The following is a 19,136-nucleotide window of genomic DNA, read 5'->3' as shown; positions in this document are numbered from 1 at the left end:
TTGGCTGTTTTTTTCCAGCTAGTACAGCTAAGTACAAACAGCTTGCATCTCAGATGTGATATCAGGCTACTCAATCTTTTATAATATGGTTGAGTTCTTTTCCTGCCTTTTTGGGGGCATGTGGTAATAGCTACTTTTCATATGTGTTTTTCTCATTACAGAAAAGCATATAAAGATATTGCAGTGTCCCAGAATATTAGCCTGGCTTCCATTAATGCTGATAGGAGTAACTTCAGTGGGTATCCATAAATACACATTGCCATTATCATGATGACACTAAAATCAAAAGGATATTCCTCACAGTGCATACAACAGTTGTAGTGGGAGACCAAGTGGCAGTTTTGCACCCTGAGGCCAGATTTGGACACCACTTGTGGGATGTTTTTGGAAAATGTAAACAATACCTACAGCAGACACTCCATTAATGAATGTATGTTTGAATAATAGGATTATTAATAATTAGTTATAATGATTTACTAAGTCAAAATGTGACACCAACTCACCCTGCATTAAAGCAATGTCTATCCTATAGAGACATTGGCTCCCTGCTATTTAAAGATCTCTTAAAACAAGAAATCTATTTGAGCAATAATCTTTTGAGTCAGCATGGTTACTGTTTAAGAGTGTCTAAACATGTAAGGAGGAAAACCTGTCCATTATTCAGTGAGAAACATTTCCTCAGAGTGTTTTGTCATTTCCTCACATGTTTTGTCATGTGTGGGTTATCCGAGTACCATTAACTCCTCGCTCTCATTCAGAATATGCATTGGGGAGCATTTTTTCTGTTGCACCAGATAATGATGCTCCTAATGCCACCGTTCAAACAACAGGCGGTTTAAAGAACTACTTTAAATGTTCTTTAAATGTGCAGATGTTCAGGTAAGTTGCACAGGAAAAGACACTTCAGGGATCTGTTCAGGAGAGCTGGCAGAAAGCTTTTCAATTCGATTTGGTGAATGACACCCATCAAAGGATCAATACATAAATGCACCTCGGTTGTTTCATTCTTTATTTTGAATGAATGCTTTTCTACATTTCCAAGACTTGAGCTTCATACATCCAAGGAAGATTTTTTAAAGAGCTTATTCACATGAAGTCCCTCCTCCTTCATGTTAAAGGATCTACAGGGAACAGAAAAAAGTGCCAAGGAGATGATGCTAGTGAGCCACGAAGAGGTCTGGAGCACCAGAAAGGCAGTAGCACATCTAGAAACATGCAGTTTTGGGGATTTGTGGCGCAGGTTTTGCTGGGCCGTCACTGTGACGCACAGCCACTCCAACATCAGAACAGATTGCCAGAGAAACTTACTTTTAAGAATATGTTCTTGTGCTAAATGGGAATTGCTGTATTGGGGGGTAGGGGTGGAGGGGAGAAAGAAAAGAAGGAAAAATTAAAAAAAAAGGAAAAGAAAATGAAAAAAAAAAGAGAGAAGGAAAATAAAACCCCAGAAAGACACAAAGAAAGCATGAAACAGCTTTCTGCTGTGCAAAATAGGGCTTGAAAAATTCATGTCAAAAATATGTCACCATGTGCAGCATTCGTGTTACTTCTGACCTTGCATACTGTAAGATGTGACTATGAACAGCAGGCATTTGCCCAGATTTAGGGTTGCTTCACCTTATTCCTGAAAGCCATAAAGGTTTTTCTGGTAGCTTGAACAGAAATCACACCTTGCCCTTTTATCCATATGTGACCAGACACACTGTCCTTTCAGAACCGCCATTCGTAAAAAATGTGTTGGACACAATAATAAGACATCATCCTATTACACATTGCAATGTTATGTAATGAAAACAGCAACATATTTTGGCATACTTTATAACTTAATTTCTGTTGGGTATGCTACTTAACCTATGCATGACAACAACAACTTATGGAATAGCAGACTAAGCAAATTATGAATCTGAAAAGGCATGTCAGCAAATATTGTCACTCCAATTTGTAATTTAGTAAATTGTATGTTAAAAAGCTACTATTTTCTCTTTGCAAAGTAAAATGCCTTTAAAAATGTTGTCAAAACATTTTATTTAGGCTTGGAGGTATTTCTCATTCAGAAACATCTGTAAAGCAGAAGAGGTCAGGTATAATGACTTTTATACAGCAGATCTTTTTTAGATATAGAGGTAGATATAGATGATATAGATATAGAAAGATTTATGAAACCTGAAATACAAATGTCTCTTATTTACAGCTGTGGTGATGTGCAGTATATTATGGACACTCTAGACAGAAAGAGGGAATAATCTGCAAGAAGCATTAAACTGTGAACTGCTTGATTTTTCATTTTGATCTCCAGTTAACACCCGCAACAGTGGTCTCCTCTCTATTTACTGACCACACTGCCAGGTATAGTGGCAGACATTTTGAACTAACAAAGTTTTTCCTACAAAACTTACATCCTTGATGATACAATTGAAACCACAGAAGCTCCAGTCTTCGGGGGTGACATTTAAACGTCATTATATAGCAGAACTGGAAATTCTGTTTAACACTTACATACATTGGGAAACTAACTAGATAACATAAGCATCTAGTGATATTTTATACCCTGCTGACAACCACAGCATTTCTATAGTCAGGCCGGGCAACCTTGACCGATTATCATTCCTCAGAAAGGTAAAGAAATCTTTTCTGAAGTAGGCTGCACTGACTTTTCAAAAGTAAAATGATAATAAAAAACAGCACGCTGATTCAAACGAGCAAGGTTATTTACTGGAGGTTTTCCATGAGATCAGCCATCTTTTAATCTGAAAATGAATGCGAGTATTCACAAAAATGGAGATAACTGCTTTCAATCCACAGTCATATGTGTACATTAGCATAAAAAGCACCTCACAGAGTAATGTCATATGTAATTTAAGTACATTTTTAAAACAGCCACAACATAAGAATTTATGTTCTTTACTGACTGAAGTTTCAAGCCCCATTACCCTCCCCACCTCTCTCTCAGTCTGTAGGGGGTTGAGGCTTCACAATATTGGACAAAAACAGATGGGGAAATACCAAAGACAGACTTCTCTAGATCCAATTAGCAACTTCTACCCTCAAAGTGGAAAACATTAAAATAATGTTAGGCTTTGAAATCAAGGCACTGTCCTGTATGTTGATGGACAAAGCATTCACTAGAAGTAATGAGTTAGATACCCATGAATAGTTGAAATAGTATTACTTCTCTTTCTCTAGATCTCTTTGCACCACAAAACTTTTACACCCGGGTCTGAAGGAGTCTGGCTACGTGAACAAATAAAGTTGGGTTAACAGTGTTGTGTTACATTACCCCAGAACAAAATGAGAACTTCGTAAATTTATTTTTTTCTTTAACCCTCTAGCAAATGTTAGAAGTCCTTGAAAGTATACAACTATAACAGGTTGCTTTATCATATTATGACCATAACTCAGGATGAAAGCTCTAAAGGACTTCTCCTATTACTAAAAAAAGATAAGTGCATCCCTACCATTTGTAGGTTGCTGTGAATTTTTGCCGCTTCAGTAAAATATTCTAAACAGACTTCTCTAAGAACGCCATTGCTGGCTGTTATAGCTCACAACACAGTTTGCAGGCATGTATTTTATTTGTGAGAAAATGAGAATTCAGTGTTTTGATATGTGACATACATCACATGAGCGTGAACCATTATTACATTTGCACATCTCAACCAGTTCTTATAAGCAAGCCTAAACTTATCCACCATGCAACAAACCTTGTAGGGATAATCAGTTCTGCATTCTACACCACATGAACATATAAGCGATTGAAAAGACAAACTATGATAACTTACTGACAGGTATAAAATACTTATATATATATACACTTATACTATAAAACACCAAAAAAAAAAACCCCAAACCACTGTAACCATGTATAATAAAATAAGTCAAATGTAGTTAACTGAAACTGTTTATATTGGTAATAAACAAGAATCCAAAAATTGATATTCACAGGCTTAAAAAGAAACAGCTCTCCATATGCTCTCCATATTTGATTAAATCAACTAGTTAAATTATCTCCAATATTCAGCTAATATATTTAAGCTTTTGCCTTTTTTTGCCTGCACCCCATCCTCCGCTGAGCTGTACTGGATGGTCTCGAAATGATATCCGTTCTTTATGAGATGGACTCAAACATGATTTTTCTGGAGTAGACATATTCTTTTCTAAACAATAAACAGACATGTGAAATTAAAAAACAAAAAAAACTCCCTAAATTTCACTGCATCATATTCTTTTTAAGATAACAATATACATTAATATGTCTAATTTGATAGCACACAACTTTTATAATTATGTATTGCTCACTGTTTTAAAAGTAATACAAGTATTTTCACAAGGTAGTACTTTTTTAAAAACAAACTCCTTATCAAAATAGACAGTAAAATACACAAAATTATCATATTTTTAAAAGTGCCACTATCTGTCCATTTTGAACATATTTTAAACACATATAGAGTGATATATAGAGAGATAAGCAATGCTTTTGACAGAGAAACTAGTAATGTCATTCATCCTTCAAGTGGATGGAGAACTAGTTCAGAAGTTACATCTAATTAACAAGTTAATGTTTTACTATATTAGACCAAATAGAAGAGAGATTTCTTTTTTCAAAGCCCAGGAATACTTAAACTTTGATGCTGAATGGTGCCACAGCAAGTTTAAGCACACATAAAAATATGTGAAATAATCACTTTCATTGTCATGCATACAGATGCTTGAGTAATTTAGACTATAGTTTCTACAAAAAGCTTAAGACAATTATTTAAATAAAATACCAGTAGACCTGACCAAAAGTATGATATTTATTTTACACAAATCAAAAATTTACAGATGGAAATATCTTTCTTAGACATTTGTAAGGAAGGAAGCATCTGTGGAAGACAGCTCAAACTTTGCAAGAGAATGATATGATGTTCACAGTACAGCAGCTTTTTTAATATATAAACACATATATATAAAAAATTAGCACACTATCTTAGCTTACCAAATAAAAAGTTTACAAACATCTTTTTGCCACCCTATCAAAGGAAAAGATTACTAACTACATATTTTTAGTAAGTATTTTTGATATTTTAACTTAACTTCTTAGTACTTTTTAATAGCATTTTAATAGCAAAATTAAATTTCTCACAATAAATAGTCTTAAAAAATTAAAAGAAACAAATCATATGACTGAATATAATTCTATCTACTAATATATACAACATAGTTATAAATTCCAAACAGTAAGAACTTCTTTGTTTTCGCATGGATGCTTTTCTCTAGTCTGCTAGATCTAAATGTCAGGAGCTTTTCCCAGCCTACAGTTCCCTTTTTTATGAAGTTTTAAATTATTGTAAATGTATCTTACTAAATAGTTCTCTCTTTTTGCAATCAAGAGCTTTCAAGTATTTTTATAATGATCTCCATTTGTTTTCTTATGGCTCTACAGATGTAGTAATTTTTTTTTTGTTCTTAAAATGTATAACTTACTCTAGCCTACCTGATAAAGGTTTAAAATACTAATGTCTTGCCTTTACAGGATGCCCAGTTTCCTTGCCTTTGGATCTTTTTATTTAACACCTCAAATGGTAGCAGATATCTCTTGTGCAGAAAGGCTTTTGTTAAAGAGCAAAGAATAAAGTTATTTAATCAAGCAGTAAACTTTCCATTAATTCTTTTGACTGGGAACCATAACGTATTCACTGAAGGCTGAAAACCTCAAATTAGTAAATTGAGTGGTTAATTTAGTGAAACTTCAAAATAAATCTAACATGGTAATAATATTAAAAAAAATTGCATCCCTTCTTTCATTTGAAGACATGTTTTCTGAAGTTGCAAACATTGTTAAACAACAAAAAGAATTATGACAAGAATATGTTCTTTGTTAAAAAAAGAAGGGGGGGAAATAGCTATTGCATGTTTAGACTGGAAAAGAAGTTTGGGGCTAAATTATGCTTGAGACTGACTTTCTTATGCATTCATTTTCAGGTTGTATCAATGATAAAGGTAAACTAGACATACCAGTTATTTATTTCTATATTTTAACAAAACAAATATTTTTTATTACATTATTTTAAAACAGAATAAATACAAATGCCAGAACAAAAACATCATTAATAAATTTGAAAATTAGTTTAAAAATGATTGAGTCAATGTAGCAAAACAGGAAGTCAACCACATCCTAATTGCCTAATATGGATTATTTCTGGACTAACAATCTTACTTGTTTATGAACCTGTTTGTACTGTTAAATATTATTTTCATGATAGATTTCAGAAATCTGTAAATGTAGGTTTTCTGGCTTTACACTTATAACTATATGCAATTCATTGGAAGGGATATATTGTCCTTCCATTAATATGAAATATATAGTATTATTCCATAAAAAAATCCCCAAAGACTTGCTGCAATTTGCTACAAGAAACTTGTGAAAAGTCTTCAGAAATTACTAATATACCTTCTTATTTTGGCAGAGTAACAGCCATATATGACATAGCATGAATTGTGCTTGTCTAAACTTCAGAGTCAAAAGTTCACAATTTTTTAAATTGTAACTGATTTATACATTGTTTAGAGGGTAGAGTAGTCAAATATTTTGTGAGTAAAATGTAATAACTTTTTAATCTTGAGTGCATATAAGCTGTCTGACAAAACAACGTTTTAGATGTCTGTGAGAATCACAGCTCAAGATTTGTAGACCCTCAGTAATAGAGCAGGATAACTTCCTCAGCAAAATCCCAGATACTCTAAAGGTGTAGAGTCTTTGCTCCCTTGAATGCAGATTTAACAAATCAGAGGCTATCCCAAAGTCTGACAGTCACAGCTCTCTTTTTCTTTATCTAGCCTGAAGTGCTGGCTAGATTTCCTAGGGTCTGCTTTAAACTTTACTATACAGTAGTGACCTAGACAAACTGAATGAAAGCATAAACTACTCTGTATCCTTTCTTTCCATCCTTCACACAGTTCTCAGCACTTTCAGCCAAATAAAAGAAAACCATTGAAGGGAATGATTAACTAATTTAGAATGAAATATCCACAAGACATTTGTTGTAAATCGTAAATCACTGTAAATCACTCCCTTTGTATGTCCCATCTTCCCATCTTTGAAATGGGCACAATTATGCTTGCTTTTCTGACAAAACACTTTTGATATCTACTAACTAGTATTAAGAGATGGGTATTATTATCAGCACTGCTGTTCCAGTTATCAGTCTAACTGGAGTGATGAAAGACAGAACTGGCATAGAGATCCAACAGCCTATTCCCTGAAGAAGAATTTTCAAACACAGATATGAGTCAGACCGGCATATAAGCGTAGTGAAGTTTGCTCAATCCTATTCATATTACACCTAATTCTCCGACATTATACTTATAGTCTCCTAGTGGCTTAGATATTAATTATGATTGAAAAACTGTGTCATAAAACAAAGAAACACCTCATTTACAATGAAGGTATTAGCCAAATATGAGAAAGGTTTTTATTGCTGTTCTTTCTCCTAGAGTTTAAAGCAAGAACAAACAGAAAGAAAAATGAAAATATAGGAATGAAATGCATTGCAAATATAGGACTTACCTGATTTATCATACATGTGCCCACAAATTGCTATACTTATTTTTAATTCATGTCTTTTACTATTTCAGTGAGAATCTAGATATGAACACTCTTGTGGTGAATTAAGAGCACCTTTGTACTTAAGTATAAAGTAAGAATCTAGGTAGAGTCTTGCAAGAAGTAAAAATATTACATATAAATTAAAACTAAAACTCAGTTATTTTGTTGTCAATACCTGTGTTTACAACAGGTTTTCTGATTCTATATTATTCAAACAGGCAATTTTTTCCTTCAGAAACATTCAATGAAGACAGCTTCATTAGTAAATGGTTAGAATTTTGTCTAGATCGAGGGGATGAGGGAAGACAAGAGAATCTGGTAAGGGATGACAATGTCACTTTGAATTAAGAGACTGAACCTAGAAAAGTTCCTTAAAAATACAGCCTTGTTTTTTCTAAACAAACAAACAAACAAACCGACAAACCATATTAAAATGAACAGATAACTGAATTCTTATTATATCTGTTGTCTTTACTTATATTTATTGTGCTTTGCTTCTTCTACTCAGATGTAAATACATTTATACATTTATACCTGCTCAGGGGAAGTTATGCAATTTTACTGCCTTATGAGATTTTTTATTTTAAGAAAAGGAGAGAAAATAATAAACAGTGGGGAGGATACTTAGCTCAATGTACAGAAAAATAAAGCAAAGATTCACCAGAAATCAATGACTGATAGCAAATGAAAACATTTTGCATTTTTTAAAATGTTCTACTGAGCATACACCTGAAGTGCTTCAAGGTCAGATATTCAGGTATTATGGAAAGATTAAAAATCTCCGTGAGATCCTTTAACTGTTCTTCAGGGTGTACTTTATTTGAAAGTCTTACTTTACACCTCAGTAGGGTTTTTTGAGAGAGCTTATAGCTTTCTCTTACAGCATTACTAATGATGTGAACAGTTTTTACAGCAAGCTTGGATTTGCGATACCTCCATTTTTCCCTAAACTGCAATGTGTCTTGCAAATGAATGGTTCACATATTAGCATTTATGAGTGAATAAAATTACTATTATCAGAACTTTTTGACTGGTAAAATAAAAGGTGACATTTAAAGTCATATTTTGCTGTAAATATAACGAGATCTGTAAGGCATATCTTTCATTAGTATGCATACATACACACATAGGTATGCACATGTGTATTTGTGATTTATGAATAATTGTAAGCATGATAATAATACTTTATTTTCATGTTATGTTCCATGAATATATTTGTGGCAGGCCTTACCCAAAAGCAACAACAGAAAGATTCACATTGTTTCAAGCCCATATATAAGTATCTTTACTAAGTATAAATTAGAACTATTACATTGGTTTTACTTTATAAAGTACTGATATTTTTGACAACCATAATAATAATAATAATTTTTACCATTACTGGTACTAGAATTAAATAGGACCTGGCAAGTGTATTAAGTATAATTTAACATGATATACAGTTATTCTAATACCCATTCATATGGGAATAAAATCTTAGCCAAGAAAAGCAATTTAATTTCTCCTATCCCAAACTAGGCTTTGGAAGACAGGCTGTAACAGTTATTTACTGTATTTTCATTTAATTGTAATATTTGACTATATGAAGCTCCAGTATAGTCTGAGAGATTTCCAGGTGCCTGTATATATCAAATAACCATTTCTTTTGAGTATGTGCTGAAAGCTTGTCTTGGGTTAAGTTAACATGCTTCTATTTCTAAGCAGTCACTTTTCTGTTGTTTAATCTGTTTTCTGCTATTGATTTGTTCTGGTCTTTTTTGGTTAAAGCCTGGGTCTTTTAACAAATGTCAAGGTTTACATATCCTCTGTTTTGATAAGTAATGCAATATGTAAAATGCTTTGAATGAAATTCTTGGTGTCCAAGAAGAAAAGCTTTGTTAAAGAGGTTATGATAGAAATTTTATGATGTATAGTAGACGTCATAGGGCATTTATCGATCCACCTAACATTGTGTGTCTGGAGATATAATTTATTTCAAAGTCCTTACCATATTGTATTACTTAAGAGCAAATACAGCATAAGAAGGCATGGAGAAAAAACTTCAACATTTTAATGAAAGTGACCAGAACGAATCCTTAGCAGCAAAGCGTTTACATCAATTTAAGCTCTGGAAAGAAGCTAGGTTCAGCAGGTCTGTGAAGAAGGTAAATGCCACAATCTCAGAAAGGTTACTTTTAAATATTGTTACTTATGGCAATACTGAAGTCGGATAAAAAAAAAAAATTTTAGGTGCATTATTTACATCAAAACAAAAATATATTTATTGTATTGCAATTTTACATTATATTTTTGTATTTCACACTTATATTTGAATAGCATTGAGAAGCCTCAGGAGCATCTTACACAAAATCCCACATAATATGTAAAGATATATCTCTCTTCCATATGGAGATCTGAAGATAAAACATACTCATGATTAATTTATTTTTTTAAAAGCAAATAATTAATTTTGTTTGTAAATCTCCTTGACTTCAAGCTGGTAGGACTATAGACTAATCTTAAAATTTTATAGAAACAATGAACTTAAATATCTTTGTTTATCAAACATTGATCCTGTTCTAACCAGATCATGCTGACAATTACATACTTGAATAATCTGAACTCTAAAATGTGACTCAGTCACATGAAGGAATTCACATAGATAAGCATTTACAAGAATAAGTTACAAACATTTATTCATTGCCATTCTACACACTTAAAATAAATAACATAATAAACATAATGCTCAAAAAATGTTCCTGTAAAATATAACATTTTCCTAGCTACAAACAGGACTTTTAGCACCATTGGTTATTAAAGCCCAATATTTCTTTTGCTTTTTAGTTTCTTATCTATTTCCCCAATTTTGACCATTTAGGATGAAATTTTACATACTGAGTATCTGCCTTTGGCCAAAGTTTTCTGAAAGGTCGGTCACTTCTAAGAAAGTATGTGAAATATTTATGTTGCCCTTTGCAGAGGGGACTTGAAGTCGGCCAAGTAACAGAGCCTTGCTTTAAGGATCTGTCCAAATTTGGATCAAGTATATACAAATTGAAGTTTCTACATGATCAGAGGAGACATTCTTGATTTTTTTGGCTATATTCCCTAAAATATCAGTCAGCATGGAAACGCACTTTACCATGATGTTACGCGGAGCTAAGCAAGACTATTCCTAAAAATAATGTTGAAGATCATGCTAGGTCAGGAAACTTAAGAGCCTGCTTGTTTCATGTTTTCTGTGGCAGATGGAGCCTCGCTACAGGAACCATGGAGAGGATAAGAACAAAAGCTCCTATAGGAAGGAGACTGAGAGAAGAGGCAGAGGGCTGGAATTAAAACCTGAGAGAGAAATGAGACTGACTTGGAGTTAAGGTGAGAGAAACTAAGGCTAGCTTGGCAAACAATATCCTGACATAACTGGCACAAGAGACTAGAATGACTTGACAAATAGACTGATGCGGAGAGCAAAGAGAAAACATGAGGAAGAAGAAAGTTATGAATTGGCAAAGGGGAACTGAGTGAGAATAAAGAAGATGGATTAAGGGGCACTAGATGGGCCCTAACTCTCAGAACTTACATAACTAAAAGAAGTGAAAATACAGGTGATGATAAGAAAGGATACAGAGAATAAGTAGATTAAGAGTCTGGACCCAAGATCTGCCTAAACAGTACACTAAATCAGGCCAAATTTGGAGGAGATTTAAACTAGGAGATGATGAATCTGAGGAATACTGGCAAGGAATAGCTGGATATAAAAGGGACTAGAGAGAGAGAGGAAAAAGGTAATCAGACAAGGATCTGTGGAAGCAAGCACAAGACTCAATGGCGACCGTGGAAAGGAAGCCTAAAAGTGGATTGAAGAGGAAGCTTATGCTGGAATAAGAAGTTGGAGGAGCAGAAACACGAATTGTGCATAGGAAAAGAAAGGATTAGGGAACACAAGTGTGGAAAAATCAGCTAATGAAAAATTAAAAGAAAAAAACATGGATAGAAAGATTGTCTTGGGGAAAAAATCTATAGACACATCTTTGCCACCCAATGCAACAACTCTGTAGTAGCCCAACATTCATTACAGGGTCTTTCTGTGCAATGACTTGAGAAATATTTTCTACTTGACAAATATCCCACAGCAAAGGAAACCTAAAATTGTTATTATTTACTCATATCATATGACAGAAATCCTTGCAGTGGATCTAATGGTTCCAAGGTTCCAAGTAGGTATCTAAATTACATGCAAGTCAATGTCTCAGAATGGATTTTCTCTTTTTTTTTTTTAACCTGGTTTCTCTTTAAAAAAAACCAAACACTCCCTCCTCTGCCCGCCCCCTCCCCCCCCCCCAAGAACTCCCAAACCCTACTAAAAGACTATCAGGCTGTAAAATTAACCACTTAAAATTTAGGAAATGCCTCTGTGTATCTGTTCTACATTGTTCTTGAATTATTTTCATAATTCAAAACACAGATGATGAAATTACATGAGATAATGTATCATTTTTCTCCCTAGCCTGCTAAATTTAATGAAAGCAAGTTCTAAGTGCCTTTTAAAATCTGCATTTAGGTCATTTTTTAAATATGTAACCTCAAAGTGAATTAAGCAGCATCTTGTAAATTATCATTCTGTAGTCTGTTCAAAAAGATTAGGTATGTGCTGTTCGATAGTTAACTAATACATAGAAAAATATATATGCATCTCCATAATAATTTCAAATTGTTAGAAAAGCAGTACCTTTCAGCTGTGTTTAACAGAAAAAAGTTCTGATCCTGCAGAATATGTCAAATTTGCATGCATGAGTATTCTCATTATGCAAAATTATACACAAGTACTTTCCTGGTCCAGATTTTCTTCTTAATCACACTCACCACTAGTCAAATTTTTAAAACACTTAGGCATGGAAATCAATGGAATTATACTGATAAGCCAGGCCTACATGTGTGTTTCCTTAAATTAAAAAAAAAAAAAAAAGTTATTATGATTACATACTGCAAGAACAGGGAAATACTCAGATATTATATCTGTGAATAGGAAAAAAAACAGTAAAAATTTGAAGTTTTTTGCATTGTGTATTAGATACATGTCTCGTACTGAAATCTGGCTTATTGGCTTTGATTAAGCCAGGATTTCACCTCAGAAATTCACTTTTACCTTCATGGTTTTATGTTCGTTTTTGAGAGACGCTTTCTTCTCAAGCAGATAATATTAAGTTAAATAGCTCTCTGCACACATAAATGGTGACACCTATGCTGATTTACTTCACTTCCAAACACAGGATTTATATATCTATACTGGAACGAAATTCATGGTACATACCTGATTTTTCGTAGTTTTGTCATTATAAACTGTTCATTGAATTTTTAATAACGTTTCTTGAAGGACTACTGCATTTCTATTGTTACTCCATACAACATCTCCCCAGTTAACAAAAAAAATCAGTTAGTGAATTTAAGAAACTCTGAAAGAATGAGTTAGACCTACATTGTCACTAATTATCTTTATTTTGTGAATTAATCATTCCACCATTTGACATATCCCTTGATTTTGTCACCATACTGTAACTAGTTTGTTATTTGCATGGCTGTACCTGTGTATATCCATCTGTAACATTACTCCTTTGTTGACATGGCAGCTTCCAAATAGTTTATCCAGTTCACAAATGAGGAGGAGGCCCCTTCCCTTTCCTAACAGTTAAACATAATGATGCTATCATCCTTTCATCAGCAGATACATAAACATTATACAAGGATGGTATATATCATGATTGTTATTTCTCCAGATAGGAAAATTGATATACATAGATTCAAAATTACATTCCTAATATCAACTAACAGGCTAGTGACAGAACTGGAAAAAAAAAGCCCAAACTCTTGAATCTTCAGTAAAATACTTTCTCTCATGTGGATAAAATGTATCCTATCAGCACCATATATTTACCATACACAGAAAAGTAGGTTTTAGTATCTAAGTCTGCACATGAACAAGTTCCGTTGTGCTGTGTATTTTCACATATAGGGCACCAAGTAAAGTTCAGTATACTGAAGAATGTTTAAAATATGAAGAGTATTGTACTGATTTATTAATTTCTAATACAGTGATTTTTCTCATGATTATTTAAAAGAAAGCATCAATGTCAGATGAAAAATTTGGAGTGACACAATATTAAGATTATGAGCTTCATCTACCTGTACCATAAGTTTGCAGAATATGAGCGAGCTCTGGTTTGGAAGTCATTAAAGAACTTCAAATTCATATAGGGTTGTGCCACTGCTAAATTATCCCATTTCTCTGCATGGGTTTTTGCCTAGGTACCATTCTATTCTAACATGTCTAAGGGTTTCCAGATTGACGTTATTTTGTATTCTTTTAGCCTATAACATAGTTTTAATTAGTTTCTAACTGTTTTCCTCTGACCATGTAAATACATGCTATGCATTAATGTATGATGGATCGACAGCTTTTTTTCTGAGGCATATTTTGTATTCCAGTAAGATGTACAAAGGTTATCTGTGTGGAAAAAATATTATGTTGAAAGGATGTTCAAAACAACATTCATGCTTTTCTACTAGGTATCAAAGCCTGGTAAATTTTAATTACTTCAGAACTGTAGAACCTTTTCTCATCCATTTTATAACTTCATTTTCTGAGCACAAAAATGTTAATAGCACAGAATCATGTCACTATCTTTTATTGGACAAAAGGCTTGTCCAGTAACATTCATGTGGTCATATAACCAGATGTGGCTTACAGAAGAGACAGCTTTATTCCTAAAATTGTGACAGCAGTTGTGATTCCTAAGGTAAATTGGGTTCAACATTTTGCTGACGATAAGAAGTAATTTGTACTGTAAATATCCTCTATAAATTTACAGCATTTCTACAAATGTCTAAGGAGAAAGCATAAATTTTACCATTATCTTCTAGGAAGTCTACTAAGCAAGTAAATGCCGAGAAATTGAAAGGGCTACTAAGTAAGTACCTTCATATTTGATCCCATGTTTCTAAGATGTTTCTTACTCAGTTTCTATATCATGGAAAACTTCTAATTCAGACTGCATAAGGAAAAAAAAAAAAAGGAAAAAAAAAAAAGAAAAAAAAGAAAGAAGGAAAAAATAAAAAACCCCAGTAGAAACCACTCAGTAAAATATGAGTAAAGGCATGAAGAGAGAGCTTAAAAATGAGATGTTTACTGCACATAGGGAGTTTACAAATCCTAAATGAAAGACAGCAGTTATGGAACTAGAATATACAGACGATACTAATGCTAAGGAGAAAGGAGCAGGAAAGCAGGAATTTTTAAAAAAGTGAAGCTGTACCATACACTGCTTAAAACAAAGTTGAAGACTTTCTAAAGACTTTCATTATCAAAAAAAAGGAAGGCAAAAAAATCAAGGTGGGGGTTCTGTCAAGAGGAAAAATAAGAATTGAGAGAAAGGTGTAAAAAGGAAAGTGAAATAAAAATTACTGTGTTTGGTTTTTTTCAATTTGAGTTTGAAGTCTTTCCACTGTAAAGAAAGGCATTATTAAACTTCATTAATTTAATTTCACTGAATAACAGAATAGTAAAGTTTGAATTTATCTGAGAAATTAAATTGATAAATTTTTTGTGGTGGAGATAGTATTTATGGGCCATTTTTTGAACTAGGGGTGATTAAGGAATGACAAGATCCAGGTTCAAATTTTCTTTTTTTTTTTTTTCCTAGAAAGCAGTGTTTTACTGATATCAGAGGCTCCCTGAAAGACTAGAATTCAGGGAAGAGAAGAATTAAGAATTCTGGGCAGTATTTTAAATAACAATTAGAGGCACACTCCAATTGCATTCCACTTTCAAATTCTGGTGCTTCTGGAAATCGCTGTCAAAAGATTGCAGTTCACAAGACAAGATGACAATGAAAATAAAGTTTAAGATTTGCAGAGAAAAAAAAATTGTGATGATAGGTAGACAATGTAAATATATATGAGACTCATCTAAAGGTCCAACACCGGTTGGCCAGAACCAGATTAGCATGATAGAATGGAGTTGATGATTGTCATAGCCTACTCACAAACTGGACATTAGTATAAAAAAATTCATCCTGTCCAGCTAGGTATAAAAAAATAATTACTTAACTTTTAATTCTTGCCAAATATTTCTATGCCCATCTTGCAACTTAGTGCTGACTACACTACCAGTGTTCAGGAAAGTAGTAAAAAAAATATAACCAGCAATTCACACCAATATTTATGGGGTTAATAAAAATACCAGTAAGTGTAGGACTGATACTTGAATCTTGCATAACTCTGACTGTAAGCCACTAACCGTCATGGCTCATGTATGTGTATTACAGAGAAATTATACATCAGGGAAAAAGAACTTTTTTTTCTGTCCTTTTTTACAAAAGCAAGGTAAGTTTATGTGAAATTGAAAAGCAGAAAATATAATCAGCAAAAGGTATTCTAACACACCTACTGCAACATATTGCCACTAGGTATGACAGAGATTAAGATCTTAGCAGTGGTCAGACAAGAATGGACATAAAAAAAAAAACACTCAAAAAAACCACCTCAAGAAATAGAAAAGAAAAATTAGTTACCAGGGAGCATATAGAAATAATTATGATTTCTGGAAGGAATATAAAGCAGTATGTTTGAGAACATAACATACTGGCCATCAATAGAGGCAAGGTCCTAAATTAGATAGATAACTAACTAGTCTAACTGAACAATTGCTACTCTTTCTTTGGGTTATACATATTTTTTACCCTTTTTTTTTTTTTTAATACTGGGTGAATTTAACGCATAGTCAATTTTCCCTTTGAACATAAAACATGCAACCACATCAAATACTTTAACGGCATAAATGCTTTCCTTAAACTGAGATATACTATGTCCACAGCATTTCCTTTATTCCTTAATTCATTTTGTTTTGTCAAGGAACAGAATTAAGTTAGTTTAGGATTAATCTACCCTATCCAGCTTTTTCAGAAAAAAATAGTAAATTTGGGTGATAAAAACCTTAAAATTCTTTAACCAGGAATTCTAAGAACCTACCTTTGGAAAAGAAAATCTAGAAAAAGTACATTGAAGTTGGGCAGTTCCCCAAAACATTTCTGGAAATCTTGACTTAGCCTTTCTAAAAAAACCTCTGAATTAAAAGATAATAAGTTTGAAGCACTGTATGTTTTGTCTTTACAAAAACATGATCATTCATGTACAGTCATGTCCCTGTAGTATATAAAATGCATTTTATTTCAGTATCATATATATTTGAGGGGTTTTTTGAGTAAATATACCTAAAAATCATTTATCCTGCATTTTTAGACCTCACTTTTCAGCCTGGAGGATGTCAACAATTTATTGATATAATTATTTAATTACAAATTATGTATAAGAAACATATGATACCCCCAACTAATATCTCTGATGTATACTAACATGTGTCTCAGCTGTATGGCAGTTTGCCGAAGATGTCCTACCAATACTTAAAAAGAATTCTGAGCAACAACCAGGATTATGGATGTTGCAAACTGAACTTAGTAACATTTTATTAATTAAAGCTTGTCAAACTATTGAGGTTGAATTTTCCTGAAAAAATGGTATGAGAAATTGATTTAATCATTTATTCAAATGGGAGCACCTCTAAGGTCGCAGCATTTTTTCTAAGCTCTTCTGTAATACAAGTGCAGGCTAATTCAAAAGGAATACACCTACTAAAACACTAAAACAGTTTCTAGGCTTCTCCATTAAATATTTCAGAAAGCAAAACCGAGGGAGGCAATACGAAAGGAAAGTATTTTATAATGAATACATTATAAAAAAAGGCAAATTTTTAATGTTTTCAGATTAAGGATACCACAGGGCTAATAATTTATTTTCGATCATTGAAAAGCAACAGTCTTTGGCAAACAGAACTAATATAATAAACATGTTTATATACTACATATAAATTGTACAAAGATAATAGTAATGTCTGGGTTTATATAGAATATGCATTACAATTGAATGTATCATTGCTATTTAATTTCTCAAATCCATGATGAAAAAATGTATATAGATGCACATACAGAAACATATGTAGAAAGATGTAAGACCCGGGCCTTTTTTCCCTTAGTTCCTGGACTACTGAAAGGACAATGAACATGTAATCTTGCTGTAGTAGATGTGCATTTTATGAAAATATATATATATTACCACACTGTAAACTGTGTCTCTGTCTCTCAAACTTATGACTCTGCCAGTTGATTGCTCTTTCCTGCTCCTTTCCTAGTCTCTTCTTTTTGAAGGTATAATACAATGACACTTCTTTTCTTTACTGTTCCCAAGCTCCTAACATAGGCAAGTTCTACATGCCTGTCTTCGTCAAAAGAGCTTATTTGTATTTATTTTTCTGGATGGCGATATAGTGTAGGTTACAATTTAGACAGCAGTTATACAGTAATACGAATGCAGTGTGTACTATTTAACTCAATTATTCAAGATATGCATACATTCTATTCTGAATATATGCATATAATGATAATTTTGCCATTGACATCAGTAGTTTAGACTTGTCTCACCTAAATTCAGGATCTTAGCAGTTAGGAATCTCATCTAATTTAAATGGTGGGGCTTCATCTCTAGCCAATGGAGAGCAACAGGAAAACTTAGGACACAATTCATTCTTTTCTAAGATGGCAGGCAGAGAGAAAGAATCATATGCTTTCTCCATGGGTGCAATTAACGTAGACTAGGGTGATAAATTTTATCTAATCTAATTTTAGGAATGTAAATCAAGTGAATAAGCACGGACAAATTGCACTCACTGTTATTTTTTTCCTATGGTGGACTAATATAATGTAAATAAATCTTTATTCTAAAACCTTTACAAAGTATGTCAGAAAAATAGAGATATCAAGTATTTTTACGTTTTTCTTGAATTGTAATGTTTTTCATTGAAAGTGAAAAGTCAGTATATATGAAAACATAATCAAAAAAGCAAATCCAGCAATTACATATAATTTATGAAATAACCTGATTTCTATTTTGACATAAAGCATTTCAATAAACTTCACTACTTAAATAGTTTTAGGAATTTCAATAATTTTGCCAAAGTTATTTAATACTGCATATATTTTCTGTAATGTACATTTTTGGGGTTTGGAGTTTTATTTATTTGGAAAAGACATTGTAGATAAATGACAAAATATAGTGTGTCATATTATTAGGAATATATTAACATTTTCTTCAGTTATATTACACAAAATAAAACATGAAACTTAAAATGCTACCATTTTATCACTTTCAAGTATTTTTTTTTTCATTTTTTCTATATATAGATTCTTTTCTTAATTTGTATGATATTAGAGTGGTAAAAATAAAAGGCTTTAAAAGGATCCTCTGCCATTGAGCTATAGTAAATTCAGTAGGATGCATATACTATAGCATAATTGGTAATCAACATGACAGAAATCTGTGGCTTGATTAGGATATGTGTTCTGGTATTCAGTTAACAAAACATGTATTTTTCAAACCTCTCTTGGAAAAAAAATGAAGGAGAACATTAAAAAAACCACTCTGTTTTGTAATTTAGAGAAAAGAAAATCTTTTAAGAACTCAATCA

The 19,136-nt window shown here is 32.7% G+C and overlaps 1 protein-coding gene across 1 annotated transcript in view; it reads right to left on the bottom strand.

The window, feature by feature from the left end:
* Positions 1-2,693: 2,693 nt before the first annotated feature.
* LRRIQ1 (leucine rich repeats and IQ motif containing 1) overlaps positions 2,694-19,136 on the bottom strand; it is a 115,680-nt gene continuing 99,237 nt past the window's right edge. Inside the window, exon 26 of the mRNA XM_075150621.1 lies at positions 2,694-4,154. Coding sequence (XP_075006722.1) covers positions 4,015-4,154 — 140 coding nt within the window. The 3' untranslated portion in view covers positions 2,694-4,014. The remainder of the gene's footprint in view (positions 4,155-19,136) is intronic.

The sequence above is a fragment of the Calonectris borealis genome, chromosome 1 (genome assembly GCF_964195595.1).
Source record: "Calonectris borealis chromosome 1, bCalBor7.hap1.2, whole genome shotgun sequence".
Taxonomy (NCBI): Eukaryota; Metazoa; Chordata; class Aves; order Procellariiformes; family Procellariidae; genus Calonectris; species Calonectris borealis.
This window is presented reverse-complemented; position numbering and strand designations above follow the sequence as displayed.